This window comes from Cetorhinus maximus, chromosome 22 (assembly GCF_964194155.1).
Source record: "Cetorhinus maximus chromosome 22, sCetMax3.hap1.1, whole genome shotgun sequence".
In the NCBI taxonomy this organism is placed as follows: Eukaryota; Metazoa; Chordata; class Chondrichthyes; order Lamniformes; family Cetorhinidae; genus Cetorhinus; species Cetorhinus maximus.
The window spans coordinates 8,180,472-8,198,355 of record NC_135900.1 but is presented as its reverse complement, the minus strand read 5'-3'; the positions used below and the strand labels follow the sequence as shown (position 1 = coordinate 8,198,355).

The 17,884-nt window shown below is 42.3% G+C and overlaps 1 protein-coding gene across 1 annotated transcript; it reads left to right on the top strand.

The window, feature by feature from the left end:
- The first annotated feature begins 583 nt into the window (after positions 1 to 583).
- On the top strand, positions 584 to 15,313 carry LOC144696445 (glioma pathogenesis-related protein 1-like). The gene is made up of 6 exons (XM_078567738.1): positions 584 to 790; positions 9,300 to 9,545; positions 12,590 to 12,702; positions 12,789 to 12,871; positions 14,142 to 14,165; positions 14,265 to 15,313. Exons 1-6 carry the CDS (start codon positions 605 to 607, stop codon positions 14,393 to 14,395), a joined length of 783 nt encoding a protein of 260 aa, XP_078423864.1. The 5' UTR covers positions 584 to 604; the 3' UTR covers positions 14,396 to 15,313.
- Positions 15,314 to 17,884: the final 2,571 nt, after the last annotated feature.

Below are 17,884 nucleotides of genomic sequence, written 5' to 3'. Positions count from 1 at the left end.
ACAATTCAACAATTTCAGACCATAATCTCTATTCCCATTTTGTTTACTTTTTCTTTGCAGGTTTTGATTTTACTCTCTTCCTCTTTGGTTTCAGAAGGCAACTGTTTATCGTTCTGCCATTCAGCCCTGTGTGAAGGTGATAATTATATATAGAGTTATTGAGTTACACAGCTCTGATGAAGAGTCATACGGACTCCAAACGTTAACTGTATTCCTCTCCGCAGATGCTGTCAGACACAAAACCAGCTATTTTAATTTTTGTTACAGAAACCAGCCAATCAGTTCATCATTCTGTCATTCACCCCCTTCTCTGGACATATTTTGTTTCATCACTTGTCCCATTTACCACTCCTTTTGGCACCATCAACCCTTTTTGCCATTTAATCTCTCCTAGCTAGCTGTCTTCCGACCTATCGCGGAACTTCCCTGTTCTTGATTTTTCACGGAGTCACTGTTTAAAAAAGATTTTTTTTTTTCACCCGAGGTGAGTCATTTCCTATCTAGCGATCGAGTTTCGCAGAATTTGGAACACATTTTGGCGTGAAATTGGGCAACTTCCGTTGCACAACCGACTGCCAAGTTACGGAAGTTGAATTCTCTCAACATGGTTGTTGGAAAGTGGAGATGGTTGTTCTCCGGCTCTTCGCTTCACTCGTTCTTTTACTTTGCTGTTCTTGGGGTCGCGATATCAACTTCCATTGATGGTGAAGATTTTATCGGGGAGTGTCTCCGTGCTCACAACCTGTATCGCTCGAAAGTACACCCTGCAGCCAGCAACATGCTGTACATGGTATGGCAACACCACCCAGTTTATCTTGATTCGATTGTGCGATGGATATGAGGCAGTTGAAATGATTGCTAAATATGGGGACTCAGTGTGTTACTTTCCATGAAATGAGTTTCATTCTGCGGGTGGAGTATAATTCTAACTAACGTTTTAGAGTAATTCTGTGTGAAATTGTTAAAGTTCTAACTAGTGAAAGGCTGGTTGTCATTTCATTCACCCTCTTGAGAGGTGAAATCCACAGGCAGGCGTTTTTGCTCAATCACTGACACTCTGCCAGAGTGTCTCCCCTCGCTCAGGATCGGGTGTCTATCTTGTCATTTTAAAAAAAATTTCAAAGCTCAGTGGGTGTCGGATGTCAAAACAAGAGTTTGAAAATAACAAAACAAAAAAGGATTCGATTTGTTTTCCATCAACGCGCCTGTATACAGGGAGGAAGTTAATTTCATATAGTTAGGGGTGTGTCCCCCGCAACCACCCCTATCCTACTGTCGGGAGAAACACATGAATTTATAGCCTAGGGATTGCTTTGTGTGCTGTAATCGAGCTTTTCTTGTCCTTTGCCATCATGCTCATGGATTTGGGGCAGGATCAGGACCTGTAAACAGTGCTAAACAGTAAATTAAATATATGGGAGGATGGTGTAGCTCAAGTTGAGAGGAGATTTGATAGAGGTATTCGAAATCGTGAGGGATCGGGACAGAGTAGATAGGGAGAAATTGTTCCCACTAGTGAAAGGATCGAGAGCAAGTGCACAGATTTAAAGTAATTAGTAAAAGGAGCAAAAGTGATATGTGGAGAAACTTTCTTATGCAGCAGATGGTCAGGGTTTGGAATGTACTGCCTGAGAGGGTGGTGGAGCCATGTTCAATTGAAAATTCAGAAGGGAATTAGACTGTTATCGGAAAAGGAAGAACACGCAGGGTGATTGGGGAGAAGACAGGGGGATTGGTACTAGGTCACTCGCTCATTCGGAGAGCAGTCACAATGGACCAAAGGACCTCTGTCTGCACTGTAATAATTCTGTAATTTTGTGATATTTGAGACATTCAATCCTATTTCCAATTGTCTTCTCATGGCTTACTGCATGCTAAAGTTCAACCTTTATTCAGGCGGTTGGTTTACACATGATCCAATATCAGGATGACATTGTCCAGGATGAAAATGCCCATTTGATGAGTGTCCATTATTTTTTTGTTCACCCCTTCCACCGCTGGCACATTATGACTGCAATATGTACCATCTTCAGGATGCATAGAAACTCAGTGAGGTTATTTCGGTGGTCAATAGCAACCCTTCAACCCCTTATCACCATCACCTCCAAGTTTGCCTCTGAATCATGCACCATTCTGACTTGGACATATATTGCTACTCCTTCATTGCTTTTTGGTGACAAAAATTCGGGAATTCCTTATTTAACAATCTGAGTGAAACATCATCAGCACGAGGACTGCACTATTTCAAGAAGGCAATCACCATTTTCTCAGGACAAGTTGAAATGCGCAAACATATGCCCTAGGAGCAAGAGTAGGCCATTGAGCCCTCAAGCCATTCAATAAGATCATGGCTAATCTGATTGTGGCCTTGACTCTACATTACTTCCTATTCCTATAGCCTTTGACTCCCTTGTCAATCAAGAATCTATCAAATTCAGCGTTTAAAATATTCAAAGACCCTATCTCCACCACTCTCTGTGGAAGAGAGCTCCAAAGACTCTCAAGAGTGTTTCTCAAGAGAAAAAAGTTCTCCTTATCTCTGCTTTAAATGGGAGACTCCTTATTTCTAAACTGTGTCCCCTAGTTCTAGTGTCTCCCACAAGGGGAAACATTCTTTCAGCATCCACTCTATCAAGTCCCCACAGGATCTTATATGTTTCATTAAGATCACCTCTCATTCTTCTAAATCCCAATGGTTACAGGCCCAACCTGTCCAACCTTTCTTGATAGGATAAGCCCCCCATTCCAGGAATCAGTCAAGTGAATCTTCTCTGAACTGCTTCTAATGCAATTATGTCCTTTCTTAAACAAGGCGACCAAAACTGTGCACAGTATTTTGTGATCTCACCAAGGTCCTAAACAACTGCAGCAAAACAGCCCTACTTTTAAATCCCATTCCCCTTGTAATAAACAGTGTTCCATTTGTCTTCCTAATCACTTGCTGCACCTGCATGCTAACTTTTTGTGATCCATGTACCAGGACAGCCTCTGTATGAGTTCTGCAATCTCTCTCTATTTAAGTAATATGCCCTTTTTTTATCCTTCCTGCCAAAATGGAGAAGTTCATATTTACTCATATTATACTCCAGCTGCCAATTGTTTTTCCCATTCACTTAACTTATCTATATCCATTGATGGAATTAAAGCATTGTATAGTGCACAAGGGCTGAATGGCAAACTTTGCCTTTGTTAGTTTCCATAATTTTTGTTTCAAGTCATATTTACTAACTACTTTTCATTCTGTTTAGGAACATCAAAACCAAAATACCTTTCAGCCTCTCGATCCAGTTCTGCCATTCAGTTCTGTTTGCTGGTTCCATGTAACCACCTTAGTTCTTTAACTCTTAATACCCTTTATAACAAAAATCTATCAATCTGTTTTGAAATTTTCAAATTATGTGGCTTTAATAATAAATTGTGTTTATATAGTGTCTTAAATGTAATAAAATGTCCCAAGGCTCTTCAAAAGAGAATTTTACACAAGCCACAAAAGGAGATATGAGGACAGATGAATAACAGGTTGGTTTTAAGAAGCATCTTAACAGGAGAAAAGAGAATTAGAGGGTTCTGGGACTCCAGAAAATTGCAGAGATACAGAATGGGCAAGGTCATAGAGGGAGTGAAAAGAAGGATGAGAATTTTAAAATTGATGCACTGCTTGACTGAGAGCCAATTGTAGGTCAGTGAGCACAGGGGTAATGGGTGAACAGGACTTAGTACAAGTAAGGACGTGGGCAGCTGATTTTTGAATGCTCTCAAGCCTACAAAGGATAGAATGTATGAGACCAGCCAGGAGGGTAGTGGAATAGTCAAGCCTAGAGGTAGAAAGTTATGAATGAGAGATTCGGCAGCAAATTACTTGAGGCGGGGCAGAGCCGGGCGATGCTATGGAAATGGAAGTAAACAGTCTTAGTGATGGCACGGTTATGTGGTAGGTAACTTATTGAGGTCAAATATAACTCCAAGGTTGCAAACAGTCTGGTTCAGCCTCAGACTGTCACCAGGGAGAGAGATGGAGTCAGTGCCTAGTGAATGGAGTTTATAGCAGGGATCAAAGACAACGGCATGTCTTCCCGCTAAGTAGTTGGAAAAAATTTCTGCTTATCCATGTCAAACAAGCTGAAAGAGACAGTGGAGGAGTTGAGAGAGGTGGTGGTGAGGGAGAGCTGTGTATCATTAGGCTACCTGTGTAAATTGACTCTGCGTTTTGGGATGATGTCGCTAAGAAACAGCGCAGGGTTGGGAAGAAAAGCCATTATTGGTGATTCACTGGCTATGATAGGATAGATAAGAAAGGAACATAGGAGCAAGAGTAGACCATTCAGCCCATCAAGCCCGTTCCGCCATTCAACATGATCATGGCTGATCATCCACTTCAATATCATTTTCCCGCACTATCCACATATCCCTTTACATCATTGGTATTTAGGAAATCTGTCAATCTCCGCTTTAAACACACTCAATGACTGAGCTTCCCTAGCCCTCTGGGGTAGAGAATTCCAAAGACTCACAACCCTCTGAGTAAAAAATATTTCTCACCTTGGTCCTAAGTGGCTTCGCCCTTATTTTGAAATTGTGTCCCCTCGTTCTAGACTTCCCATCTACTCTGTCTATTCCTTTAAGTATTTTTTAGGTTTCAATGAGCTCACCTCTCATTCTTTGAAACTCGAGAGATGGAATTTCTCCATCTCTCTTCATAGGACAGTCCCAGCATCCTGAGAACTAGTCTTGTGAACTTTCATTGCAATCCCACTATGGCAATAATATCCTTCCTAAGGTAAGGGGACCAAAACTGCACACAGTACTCCAGGTGCAGTCTAACCAAAGTTCTATACAATTGAAGCAAGACTTCACTACTCCTGTACTCAAATCCTCTTGTGATAAAGGCTAACATACCATCAGCCTTCCTAATTGCTTGCTGTACCTGAATGTTAGCATTCAGTGACTCATTGATGAGGACACCCAGGTCCCTTTGTAAACTACATTTACTAATCTACTACCATTTAAGAAATACTCTGCACATCTGTTCTTCCTGGCAAAGTGGAGAATCTCACATTTTTCCACATTATATTCCATCTGCCACGTTCTTGCCCATTCACTCAGTCTGTCCAAATCCTCTTGAAGCCGCTTTGCATCTTCCTCACAACACACATTCCGCTTTGTGTCATCTGCGAACTTGGAAATATTACATTTGGCCTCCCCACATCCAAATCATTGAAAAATATTGTGAACAGCTGGGGCCCAAGTACTGATCCATGCGGTAGCGCACGAGTCACAGCTTGTCAAGATGAGAAATGACCAGTTTATTCCTACTCTCTGTTTCCTGCCTGTTAGCCGATCCTTAATCCACACCCACCAGTATCACACCTCCTTTCCCACGTGCTTTAGTTTTGCTAACCAACCTCCAGTGGGGGACTTTATCAAAAGCCTTCTGAAAATCCAAGTATACTGCGTCCACCGACTCTCCTTTATCAATTTTGTTAGTAACATCCTCAAAAACTCCAACAGGTTCATCAAGCAAGATTTCCCACTCATAAATCCATATTGACTATGCCCAATCAGATCAGCCCATTTATCACATCCTTTAGAATAGATTCTAGCATTTTCCCTACCACTGATGTGAGGCTAAAAGGTCTGTAGTCCCCTCTTTTCTCTCTCCCTTTCTTCTTAAATAGTGGGATGACATTTGCTACTCTCCAAGCTGCTGAAACTATTCCAGAATCTATAGAACCAGGCAATGGCAGTTCCACCCAACAGGATGATGGAGAAACATTGGAGGAGGATGAGGTAGTTAACACATCAAAGGTTGAAAACCGGTCCAAAGGATGAGGAAGGATAGCTCATCTTTGTCATAATCACATATGATATCATTTAATATTAGTGGTATATATTAATGATTTGGACGTAAATGTAAGGGGAATGATCAAGAAGTTTGCAGACAACACAAACATTTCTTGTGCAATAGATAGAGGGGAGGATAGCTATAGACTGCAGGAAGATACCAATGGACTGGTCAGGTGGGCAGACAAGTGGCAAATGGAATTCAATCCAGAGGTGATGTATTGGGGAGGTCAACCAAGGCAAAAGATTACACAATAAATGGGAGGATACTGAGACCTGTAGAGGAAGAGAGTGAATGTCCACAGATCCCTGAAGGTAGCAGGACAGGTTGATAAGGCGGTTAAGAAGGTAAATGGAATCCTCTAATTTATTAGCCGAAGCATTGAATATAAGAGCAGGGAGGTTATGCTGAAACTATGGGTGGAATCTTTGGCTCAGTGAGCAGGGGCAGGGCCCACTTGCCAAAGTGTAAAATGACGCGCAGTGACGTCAGGCATGCGTCCCGATGTCATTTAGATTTTCAGTTCGGCGGGTGCGCAGCTGAATCGGCTGCGCGCCTGCCGAACTGTCAAAGGCCATTTAAAAAGCAAATAAAGCAATTAGCTGAGCTGCCCGTCCAACCTTAAGGTTGGCGGGCAGGCGAAGAGCCCAGGCGGCCTTCGCATTTTTCACGAAACCTCATCCACGGGCGGGATGAGGTTTCATGAACGTTTTTAAAGTGTTTGAAAAACTTTTAATAAAATGAACGGACATGTCCCGGCTCATGTGACAGTTTCACATGAGGGGACATGTCCTTAAAATTTTTTTCACCTTTATTCAATGTTTTATAAGTGCCTCAGGGAGATTTCTGCACTCTTTCGTGCGCATGCACGGACGAGCATGCTCCCCGACTCAGGCAGAACAGCAATTGCCTGCACAGGGAGAGTGCTCAGCACTTCCGGGTGCGTGTCACAGCCTTAACTGGCCGGGCCACATAAAATGGCGGCGCCCAGCTGATCGGGGGCGCCGGTCAGCTATGCGCCCGCCCACATCCACCCCCGCACAATCCCCCCTCCACTGACAGGGAGAAAATTCTCCCCTATATAAAACATTAGCTAGGCCACAACTTGAGTACTGAGTGCAGTTCTGGTCACCTCATTGCAGAAAGTATGAGTTGTAACTTCCTCAGAGTGGCAATCAGCGTCGGATTGCCACTCTGTGTTCAATTACCTCCCCGGATTTTCTTCCTTGCCCGTCTCACCCAACCTTCCGATTCAGGTGGGGTGAGATCCAGGCAGTGCAGCACATCCTGTGGCCCTGGGCTGAAATTCAGCTCTGATGGTTTGAAGGAGGCCGCGCCCCCTTTTTACAGCACTAGCTTCAGTCAACCGGGTAGGTTAAAAGTCCCATTGAAATTGACAGGCCAGGGAGAAGGTAAGTGCCTAAGGTAAGTGAATAGGATTTGAGGGATGGGGAGATCGGAGGTCGGGGTCAGCTGGAGGGTGTCGGACCTCAGGGAGATGGGAGAGATTGGACCTCAGGTGGGTGTGCGGGGATGGGTGTCAGGCCTCAGCGGGCTGTGGATGTTTGGACCACAGTGGGGGTGAGAATGGAGGTGGGGGGGGTGGGGGGTGGGGGGTGGGACCATGTGGGGCTTTTGGGGTCCTGGACCTTGAGGGGGAGGTGGATGGGGGTGGTCGACCTCAGGGTGGGGGTGGGGTTGGGGGGGGTCAGACCTTGATGGTGGTGGGGGCGGGGGGGGGTGGGTGGTGTGTGGGTGGGGGGAACGGTTGGATCTCAGGGTGGTGGGGGTTGGCGGGAGGGGTTGGACCTTTGGGGGTTGGGCTGTTGGACCTAGGGTTGGAAAGGGATTGGACCTCGGGGAGGGAAATGGGGGGGGTGTGTGTCAGACCTTGTGTGGAGGTTGGACCTCGGACCTGCAGGTTGGCAAGGGGTTTGGGTCAGGTCAGACTTCGGGGTGGGTCAGGTTGGGGTGGGGTCAGGGGCGTTGTGTCAGGTCAGGCCTGCGGGATGAGGGGGTGCCCTGTAGGGGTTCAGGGGTGTGCGGGGAGTTCTTTCTGGTGGCGGGGGGGGTGGGGGGGACGTCGGTCTGGGTTTTTACAATAGTTACCCAGAAGATAGAAGAGGTTTTAATTCTTCTAACATTTTCTGAGTAATTATTAGTGTAACCCTGTCGGGACTATCCGAAGTTTGCGATTTAAATTGCATTTTTGGATGGTTCCCAACATAGGGTAATTGCCCAAAGGAAATTGGGCTCATGGACAATTGCCCTGAAAACCCTTATCTGTAAAGCTCCAAGAGGGATTCCCCAGCTTGTTTTTGGGGTCCCCCCAAATCTGATGCTGCAGAGCTTGGAAGTTACAGCCTGGTGTAATTGCAATAGAGAGGTTACAGAGGAAATTACAAGCAAGCTGCCAGGACTGGAAAATTGCATCAATGAGGGAAGATAGAATAGGCTGGGGTTGTTCTCCTTGAAACAGAGGAGGCTGAGGGGGGATTTGATTGAGATGTACAAAATTGTGAGGGGCCTGGAGAGAGTGAATGGGAAGGGCCTATTTACCTTTGCAGAGACTAGTCAGTGACTAGGAGGCATAGATATAAAGTGATGGGTAGAAAGATTAGAGGGGCGATGAGGATTTTTTTTTTCACCCAGAGAGTTGTGGGGTCTGGAACTCACTGCCTGAACGGATAATAGAGGCAGAAACCTGCAGGGCTATGGACCAAATGCTGGAAAGTGGGATTAGGCTGGGTGGCTATTTTGTTGGCTCGCGCAGACACGATGGGCCAAGTGGCCTCTTTCTGTGCCATATACGTTCTATGATTTTGATATGAGCCTTTCAGTATTGTATTAGGGGTATAAATTTCAGTGAAAGGATTCAAGCATGGAGTCCCTGGAAATATGGGAACGGATTTGGGAAGCGATAGAATGTTCAAGGACTTTGGAGCGGAAAGGAGGTTGGAGATGGGGTGGAAGTTTGCAAAAATGGTGGGTTTTTTTGTAGTAGGGTGATGATGGGCAGATTTGAAGGAGTGGGACAACACCTGAAGAAAGAGAACTGTTAACAATATCACCTAACCTGGGAACTAAAGAGCAATATTTAGCAGTCAGCAGTTGTCAAGGGAGTAGGAGGTGAAACTTATGCGCAAAATGAGCTTAGAGAGGACATGAAGGGAGATAGGGGAGAAACATGAGAGAACAATGAAAGTTCAGGGATAGGGCAGAGAGGAACTTTAAAGGAGGTTTGGCCCAGTGGAGGTGGGAGGGAAGTAATGGAGGCAGCTGAGCAGAGGGCCTCAGCCTTACTAACAAAGTCCACGAGCTCTCCGCACTTGTTGGATGGGCAGGTGGAGAAGGGTCTAAGAAGGCTGTTTTGCAGCAAATATCCAATCAAGAAATTACATTTTTGAAATCTGGGGCACATATCTCTCATTGACTTGATTTTTTTTTTAAATTTTAGTCTTGGGATCCGATTCTTGCTAAAGTAGCCTTGCGATGGAGCAAGAACTGCAAGTTTGAACATAACAGCGACCTGAAAGTACCAGGAAAGCTTCATCCAGTATTCCCCACCATTGGAGAAAACATCTACGTCACAGGAGGTCAACTCATAAATATTACCAAAGCAATAACAAGCTGGTACAATGAAGTTAAGTTTTATGATTATTCTTTACAAAGGTGCACACATGTGTGTGGCCACTACACCCAGGTAATCTCTTTTGTACAAATAATTTCATAGGCCAAATAATAACCAAAAATAGCATTTTCACTACTGTTTTTGTGCAAAGGTCCTTACTGATTTTATCCTTTTATGCTCAGCTCTATGGCAAGTAAATATAATTCGGACTACTTACTCACATGGATGGTAAACACCTAAACACCAACATGGATTGGTTGAGCCATGTGGTCTGTTCTAATGTTTTAACTTCCATGTTTGAAAATGCTATTTTGGACATGTTTTTTTCTTGTTGTATCCTAAAACATCTGGGTCTTACAGAATTATGTTCTCTTACTCCTGCATTCTGTACCTAAATTTATGTATTACAGGTGACTTACTAGGCCACCTATTAGCTTCTTAACCAATTTTTGTAGGGACATACAACATTCAAGAGATACATTAAGAGGCAGGCAGATTTAACTCATAATATACAATTCAATGTTTGAACAATGTGGCTAAACATTTTATACAAAGTAAAACTAATCAATTTGAGGGCTTATTAGCAGATTTCTTCCCCCTCGCAATGTAAGTTTAGTCATTCAACAACAACTTATATTTATATAGCACCTTTAACGTAATAAAACATCCCAATGCCCTTCACAAGAGTATAATAAAACTAAGTATGACACTAAGCCACAGAAGAGAATATTCAGTAAGGTGACCAAAAGCTTGGTCAGAGGTAGGTGTTGAGGAGTGTCTTAAAGAAGGAAAGGAAAGTAGAGAGGTGGAGATTTATAGGGAGGTTATTCCAGAGCTTGGGGTCTAGGCAACTGACAACACAGCCACCAATGCTGGAGCAATTCAAATCAGTGATGCATAAGAGGTCAGATTAGAAGATCGCAGATATTTCAGAGGGTTGTGAGGCTGGTGAAGATTACAGAGATAGAAAAGCCATCGAGGGTTTTGAAAACAAGGATGAGAGTTTTAAAATCAAGATGTGGCTTGACTGGGAGCCAATGTAGATCACTGAGCACAAGGGTGATAGGGACTTAGTGTGAGTTAAGTCATGCGCAGGAGCTTTGGATGACCTCAAGTTTAATGGAGGGTAGAATGTGGGAGATCAGCCAGGAGTGCATTGGAATAGTCAAATCTCGAGCTAACAAAGATATGAATGAGTGTTACGGCAGCAGAACAGCTGAGACAAGAGTGAGGTTGGCCCATGTTAGACGTATGAGAAAGAGGCAGCTTTAGTGTGATTCAGGTTTGAGTGATTTTAAACAAGATTTAATATATTGATTATCAACAGTGCTGTTCTTATCCAACTGTTCTACAGTATTACACTAAATGACAGAAAATTATTACAAACTAGTTTCTCCGCATACCTCAGTAATTAAACATCACCTCTGACACTAAAGCTATGTTACTTCTGACATTCCCAAAGCTCCAGCAATCACTGTCCACCAGCCCTATATGTATATTCAATAAGCCAGGATTTAATTACATACAAACCAGCCTTGTGCCTGACTCTATTATGTTAACCATTCGTTATCTTTAAGTGTCTGGTTCTTTGCATCTTGTTCCCAAACAAAACTTTTAATCCGTAAGCTCAGCTAGTTTGTTATACGGACATTTTAACTTCCTGCACTTTGGTGGGGATAACTGGTAATAGTCAATAGCCTAGTGGGGCCCAAGTTACTAACTTGCATTTGCAATGAAACAGAGATATTTGTTAATATCACAATCTGTATGTATTCACCAAACTATCATTTTTATCACAGATCATATTCTTGACCGTACTAATTCTTGGATCTTTGATTTAAATTGGAACTTTTTTTTTCAAAGAAATCCGAAGTAATCAAAAGGAAAGGACCTTTTAACACCTACTGACCATTACGCTGTTATAATTTTCTTAAAAACATCCGACTGTCAAGAATCATTGGTTTCACCATTACATGCTCCATTTGAATCATGAGGGGCCCTGAACATTGGGAAATGTGTCATGATGTGTAATAGCTGGTCTGTGAAGTTATAGGGTGGCGATGTAAAGGAAATTTAACTAGCCTCATCTGTAGGAGATACATTACAAAGAAAGATTATTTCCTTAGGCAAATAAATAATTAGTACTGGCAATTTGCTGCTAAATATTACTGGGAAATATAAAGATAATACAAACATTTGAACTCCTGGACCTCATTTAAATCTTGTTGCCGACTTGTTTGAAGGAGTAGAAAATTGCACGGCCTAGTGGTTGCCATGATTGCCACTGATAGCATGATTGGCGTTGGGGGCCATTTCACAGGAGGTCTTGTATTCCTGCTCTGGCCCACAAGTAAAAAAATGTACCTGTTTGGGACTCTCCTGGTTCTGCTTCTCTTCCTGTTGTCCTCACCTGGTGGGAAAACTGTGGTAAGTTGCCATCTCTGGCCATCAGCTAAAATTTCAGTCAGGCCTCAATTATGACATTGGGACTCGACATGCATATTTAAAGAAGGATCCTGCTGGTTTTGGGTGTCCTTGCCACCTGCTTAGGGGAGCAGGTTAGAATTTGGAATGGTGAGTTCCTAGTGGCTTTCCGGCTGTTAAGCACATGGGCAATTTTAACTGGGCAGGCTTAAAATTCTTCCCATGAACTCAGAATTAATACCATCAAAATGTCTCTGGTATGTCTTTTAATAAAAAGGCTTGTTTTGAAGTTAAAATACAAATGTTCCAGTTTGTCAGTTACTCTTTAATATCCCTTCTATCCACTGTTGGTAGTAACTGCATCAGGGGTAGATAGGAATGTGGTACTCGAAACACAAACAGATCAGCCATGATCTTATTGTATGGCAGAGCAGGCTCTAGGGGCCAAATGGCCTACTTCTGCTCCTATTTCGTATGTTTGTATGTTCACAGCTTAGCTGCCATTACACCATGCCTTCCTAACTAGAAGAATGATCTAATGATATATAATATGCCCCTGATACAGAGTGAATTATTGATTATGAAAGAGAAAATTGTGAGGTACTCAATTCAGTTTAGTGCTTTAGGTGTTTAAGTTTGAGGTTTTGCTTTTATTCATGACTCGTGATTTCTCTCCCCTAATTTATTTCAAGCTTGTCTGGGCGTCAAGTTACAAAGTTGGCTGTGCATCTCATATCTGTCGATCAGGAATTGATGGCTTCACGTCTGCCATTTCAGTCAATTTTGTTTGTGATTATGGACCACCGTAAGTCTCCCTTAATATTGGATTCACTTTTGATGGCTTTTAATATTCATCATCTAAATATTTATGTACCATTCTTTTCCTTGAAGCGGAAATTATCCAAGGCATCCCTATTTAACAGGAGAAGCATGCACTGAATGCTTTAAAGATCGTTGTGAGAATAATTTGTGCAGTAAGTTTGAGTCACATTTTTCTCTTTGTGTATGTGGATATGCTCCTGAAGTGCAGTAACCTGCAAGGCTATGGACCGGGTGCTGGAAAGTGGGATTAAAAATGAATGGCTGGCTCCTTTTTTCTCTTTTTATGGCCAGCCCAGACACAATGGGCTGAATGGCCTTTTTCTGCACTGTAACTTTTCTATGGTTCTATGTGGTATATCATACCCACATTACTGGCAAAAGCCAACTCAGTAATTCTGGCACTAAACAAAGCTTCTTCATTTGCGCTACAGTAATTCCTCGTTTAACTTTGTAGTTGTGCACACTGCGACTTTAGATGAAACAACTTTAAGTGAATCATATTTTCTGATTACAATCAATGTAAAAGATGTAGTTAGGTTCTGTAGGATCTTTCTTGTCAGAAATTTAAAAAAATATACCCTGTAAGTTAAAATAATGCATATTCCTAAATTCCTATATTCGTAAAAGAAATAACTTTTCAACTAAAATAAATTTTAAAAACTATGTTAACTCTTTCTACTTACCTTTCACTCCCAACTCTAAGGCTCCCTGACTCGTTCCCTCTCCCCAACTCGTCACCTCTCCCACTCACTGCTTCCCTCACCTGAACCCTCACTATGAACGAGGGCTCAGGAAAGGGACAGCGAAAGAGAGAGTGAGAGAGAGAAAGCAAATCTGGGAGTGAGAGGGGCTGCGAGTGAGAGCGTTGGGGGTGGAAGTGGTGATCAGGACGGAGGCAGTGAATGAGGGTCAGGGATAGAAGCTGCGAGTGGGAGTGGGAGGGTTGTGAGGTAAGCAGGAGGGTCAGGAGAAAATCATTGAGCAGGAGAGATGGGGAGGGAAGCAGAAAGAGCTAGGGTTGAGGAGACAAACGTCAAGTGGGAGAGTCAGGGAGGGCAGTGGTGAGCGAGAGGGTCGGGAAGCAAAGCAGCAGGTGCCAGGGTTGAGGAGGGAAGCATCGAGTGGGAGGGTTGGGGAGGGACTTAGTGAGCAGGAGTGTTGGGGAGGGAAGCAGTGAGCGGGAGCATCAGGGAGCAGGTGAGAGTTGGGGAGCGGGAGAGGCTGCTCCAAAATGCCGCCAATTGGGTGACACAATTTTACGTCAGCCCGGACGAAACCACTCTAAAGCGGAAGTGCCGATGCTAAGTGTGCTGACTAGCCTCATTATATCTGCGACGCTAAAACAGAACAATGCTGAATGAGGCTACTTAAAAGGGGGACTTACTGTATTACCTACTTATTTCCCTTTTTTCTTTTTATCAGGGAATGGGACACTTGAGATGTCAAGTGAGTACACTTTTAATATAAAACCATAGGTTGTATTTCAGTTTAAGGGAAGGTGATTTACTTAATTGCACTTATCTCTGTTTGTTTTGTTTTTGGCAGGTGATTCAGATTCCTCATGTGATAATAAATGTATTGCTGTTTTAGCAATAAGGCCAATATCTCTTATTGTTATTGGTGCTGGAGTATACATTGTACAAACAAAATATCCAAACATGTTTGCTTATCTATAATAGATATCCGCATTCTACTGATTTCAGATCACCATACAGCTAAACATTAGGCTTTGTGTTTGAGGGGACAGGTGGAGGTGACACTTTATATCAAACGACTGCTTTTTGATGCGTGATAAAATGAATTGGTTACATAATTTACTAGATAATAGAGAAACTATTTTTCATCAACTTCCCTGAATAAATATAGTTATATGTTAAAACTGTAGCCTCCAAATTCTTGATGAGCCAATGGAAATACATTGGGATTAAATTTCCATCCATTCAATGACCCCAACAATTTTACTGTGAGAAATACCAGCATTGGGGCAATAACAATTTGTATTTCCATAGAACCTATAAAGTCATAAAATGCCCTGAGGTGTTTCACAGGAACATTACCAAACAAAATTTGACACTGCGCCACACAAAATATCGGAGTAACTGACCAAAAATCTGGAGACAGAATGCAATAGATCAGGGCTGGATGGTGGTTGGCTGATTGATCATGATGCACAAGACAGGGCTATCACATCCAAAGGTCAATTGCCTCAAAGTGAGTACTCCGGTAACATATGTCAGAAGGATCCATGAATGGAGGGGTGCAACTATTGTGAGATGTACAGGAAAAGCTACTAACAAGTTTAAATATTGGTTAAATGTTCAAGATGATGGCCAAGAAATTAGGTCCATGAGGTGTCATAATGGTTGATTGTGGTAGTGGATTCCAGCATTAGATACTATACGGTACTCTGTACTAGACAGTGGTGGGGGGGTCACCTGACCAGGGAGTTGAAGGTCAGGTAGCATGTGTTGGAGCCTGCCTTGATAGAATTCAGTTACTGCAGATATGTGTTTATGTGAGGCAAATGTGTTATCAATAAAGTTAGCTCAGCTACAATGTCAGTGGCCTGTGTGCATCATTGAAACAAAAAACAAGACAAAAAACAAGACATGAGGCAGAATGGGTAAAAGAATGGAAAGTAATAAAGCACATTGCAAGTGCTGATAGTGTGTCTGAGAATAATACTTGTGTTAGAAAGCAATCAAATACCAGAGAAAGAGTCTCCGACCAGGCGAGAGAGATCTTACAATATTAGTCCCGAAAGACATTGAAGTGCAGGTAGAAGCTGCTGGTGAATACTTTACACAATAAAGGCAGGGGAGGGGGGTGGGGTGGGGGGGTGGGGGGGAGCGGGGAGGCACAGCTGTGGGGTGCTACAGGATACAGGTTGAGAAACAGAAGTCCTCATGGCTGTGAAGTTTTGCTGGCTGCCAATAAATAGAGGATTAAATGGGAAATGTTGCAATTTAGCTTGGGAAGCCAAGTACTTGAAAAGTACTTTAGCTGTGGAAGCACTAGCTCTTTTAGAAGCAGTGGATATGGATTCTATTTGTGAAATACTTTAGAGGAAATTCTATACAAAGGGTGTATTGAAAATATTTTGTGTTACATAGAATATCGTTCCTTGTGGGATAACATTCACTTGACAAAAAGTGTAAGAGAAAAAATATTAAGGATTGACCTTGTTAGAGTGAAACAGATGTTAGGTAAAAAGACGGAAATTTCCGAGACCAAATGGGTTGATGCAAGCCATCAATGATCCGATTGTTTCACAAAAAGGAGTGCTTGTACCAAAAGATTATTGGGGGTTCACAGAAGAGGGGTGTGTTATAATGTATTGTTTTATAAAGAATATGGAAAATCATTTTCTTTCAATTTGTTTTGAAATATTGTTTGTGATTTTTAAAAGTTTATGAGAAAAGAGAATCTGTTAATTGTATAAATTAAGCCTAAGTATCTCTGGGGGGGGTGAGCACCCATTGGATAATGACTTGAGTGCATATAAAGAGACACTTATTGACACTGGGGGTGGCTTGTAGATTTAGGAGCTTTTTGTAATTTGTAATGTCTTACTTTGCGAATAAATCTAAAACCGAGTAAAGATTGATTTATGGTTTCTTCCTTCATCTACTGGCTATAAGAAGTTTAACAAACACACAGATCTCACACTGTTATATATCATTTACCTGCACCAGAAAGGGACAAACTCAATACCATCAGTCCTGCACCCATTGCAAATCAGATACTTTTCAAACAAAATGAATATGCTCCATTCCCATTAGATACTGTGATTTGGGGGGCAGGAGGATGGTGGGAAGGTGATTATAGATTTCTATGCAAGGATGATAAGTAGATGGGATAAATGTACTCGCTTTTTATTTAGCTTTGTGGAGAGATATGAATCACACATGCTCATGATTTTCCCTTTATTCTGGCGTTAGTACCATTAAAGTGTCCCTGGTATGTCTAAAGAAAATTTGTTTTGAAGTTAAAATACTAGTATTTCAGTTAGTAAGTTGCTCTGGGCAATGGGGGAGACGGCAATGTCACCAGACTAGTAATCCAGAGGCCCAGGCTAATGTCCTGGAAACACGGGTTCAAATCTCACCATGGTAGCTGGTGGAATTTAAATTCAATTCATAATCTGGAATTGAAAAGCTAGTCTCACAAATGGTGACTGTGAAACTATCACTGAATGTCATAAAAACCCATCTGGTTCACTGATGCCCTTTAGAGAAGGAAATCTGCCATCCTTACTGGGTCTGGCCTACATGTGACTCCAGGCCCACAGAAATGTGGTTGACTCTTACCTGCCCTCTGAAATGGTGTGGCAAGCCACTTGGCTCAAGGGTAATTAGGTAAATGCTGCCCTTGCCAGTGATACCCACACCCCATGAAAGAATAAAAAAATGAATGGTTCCTCAATTGAGAGAACTTTGAAAGGTTATATTTCTGGCATCTAAAATGTTCTCATCTACTTTCTTTAAGGCCCTGAGATGGGAACCATTTTGTCCTGGGGATTTGTCACTCTTCAGTCCAATTATTTTCTTAATTACTATTATTTTGCTAGCGTTAATTTTGGTGCAGCCCTGTCCCTGATTCAATATTAATTTCTTTGTAATGTCTGAAACGTGGACCTCTTCCTCTTACTGTAAATACTGACACCAAGTAGTTATATTCAGCTGCATTATTGATTATCTTCCCTCCATTATAAAGTCAAATGTGGAACTGTTTGCTGATGATTCAACTCTACTTACAATTCCTCAAGTCGTTAAACCAGTCCATATCTGTGTGAAGTAAAACCAGGACATCATCCAGACTTAGGCTTATAAGTGGCAAATAACATTCATGCCACATAAGTGCCAGGCTATAACCATCTCCATTAGGAGTGCAACAAGTCACCTTACTTTGATGTTTGTTACAATCTGGTTGGGAACCAGTATCTTTATGTTTCAAGTAGACACAGTTTGAAATCCCAGGTACTTACTAAGAAAATAAATCCATAAGATTCCAAAATAAACTTTACTATACAAAGTCAGAAAAGTAAAACAATTTACAATACCTATCTTGTACTCAAATATTCAGAATTAATGAGGTAAATATGAATTACCAGACAAACTGTGGTCAAACGCACCACACTGCACAATAAATGGCAGATGTGACCA

Bases quoted from the DNA above. Each gene is read 5' to 3' on its own strand.
- LOC144696445 (XM_078567738.1), top strand. From the start codon at position 605: ATGGTTGTTGGAAAGTGGAGATGGTTGTTCTCCGGCTCTTCGCTTCAC. The intron at 791-9,299 runs GTATGGCAACAC...TTTAAATTTTAG, and splicing joins CCAGCAACATGCTGTACATG to TCTTGGGATCCGATTCTTGC. The intron at 12,872-14,141 runs GTAAGTTTGAGT...TCTTTTTATCAG, and splicing joins TTGTGAGAATAATTTGTGCA to GGAATGGGACACTTGAGATG.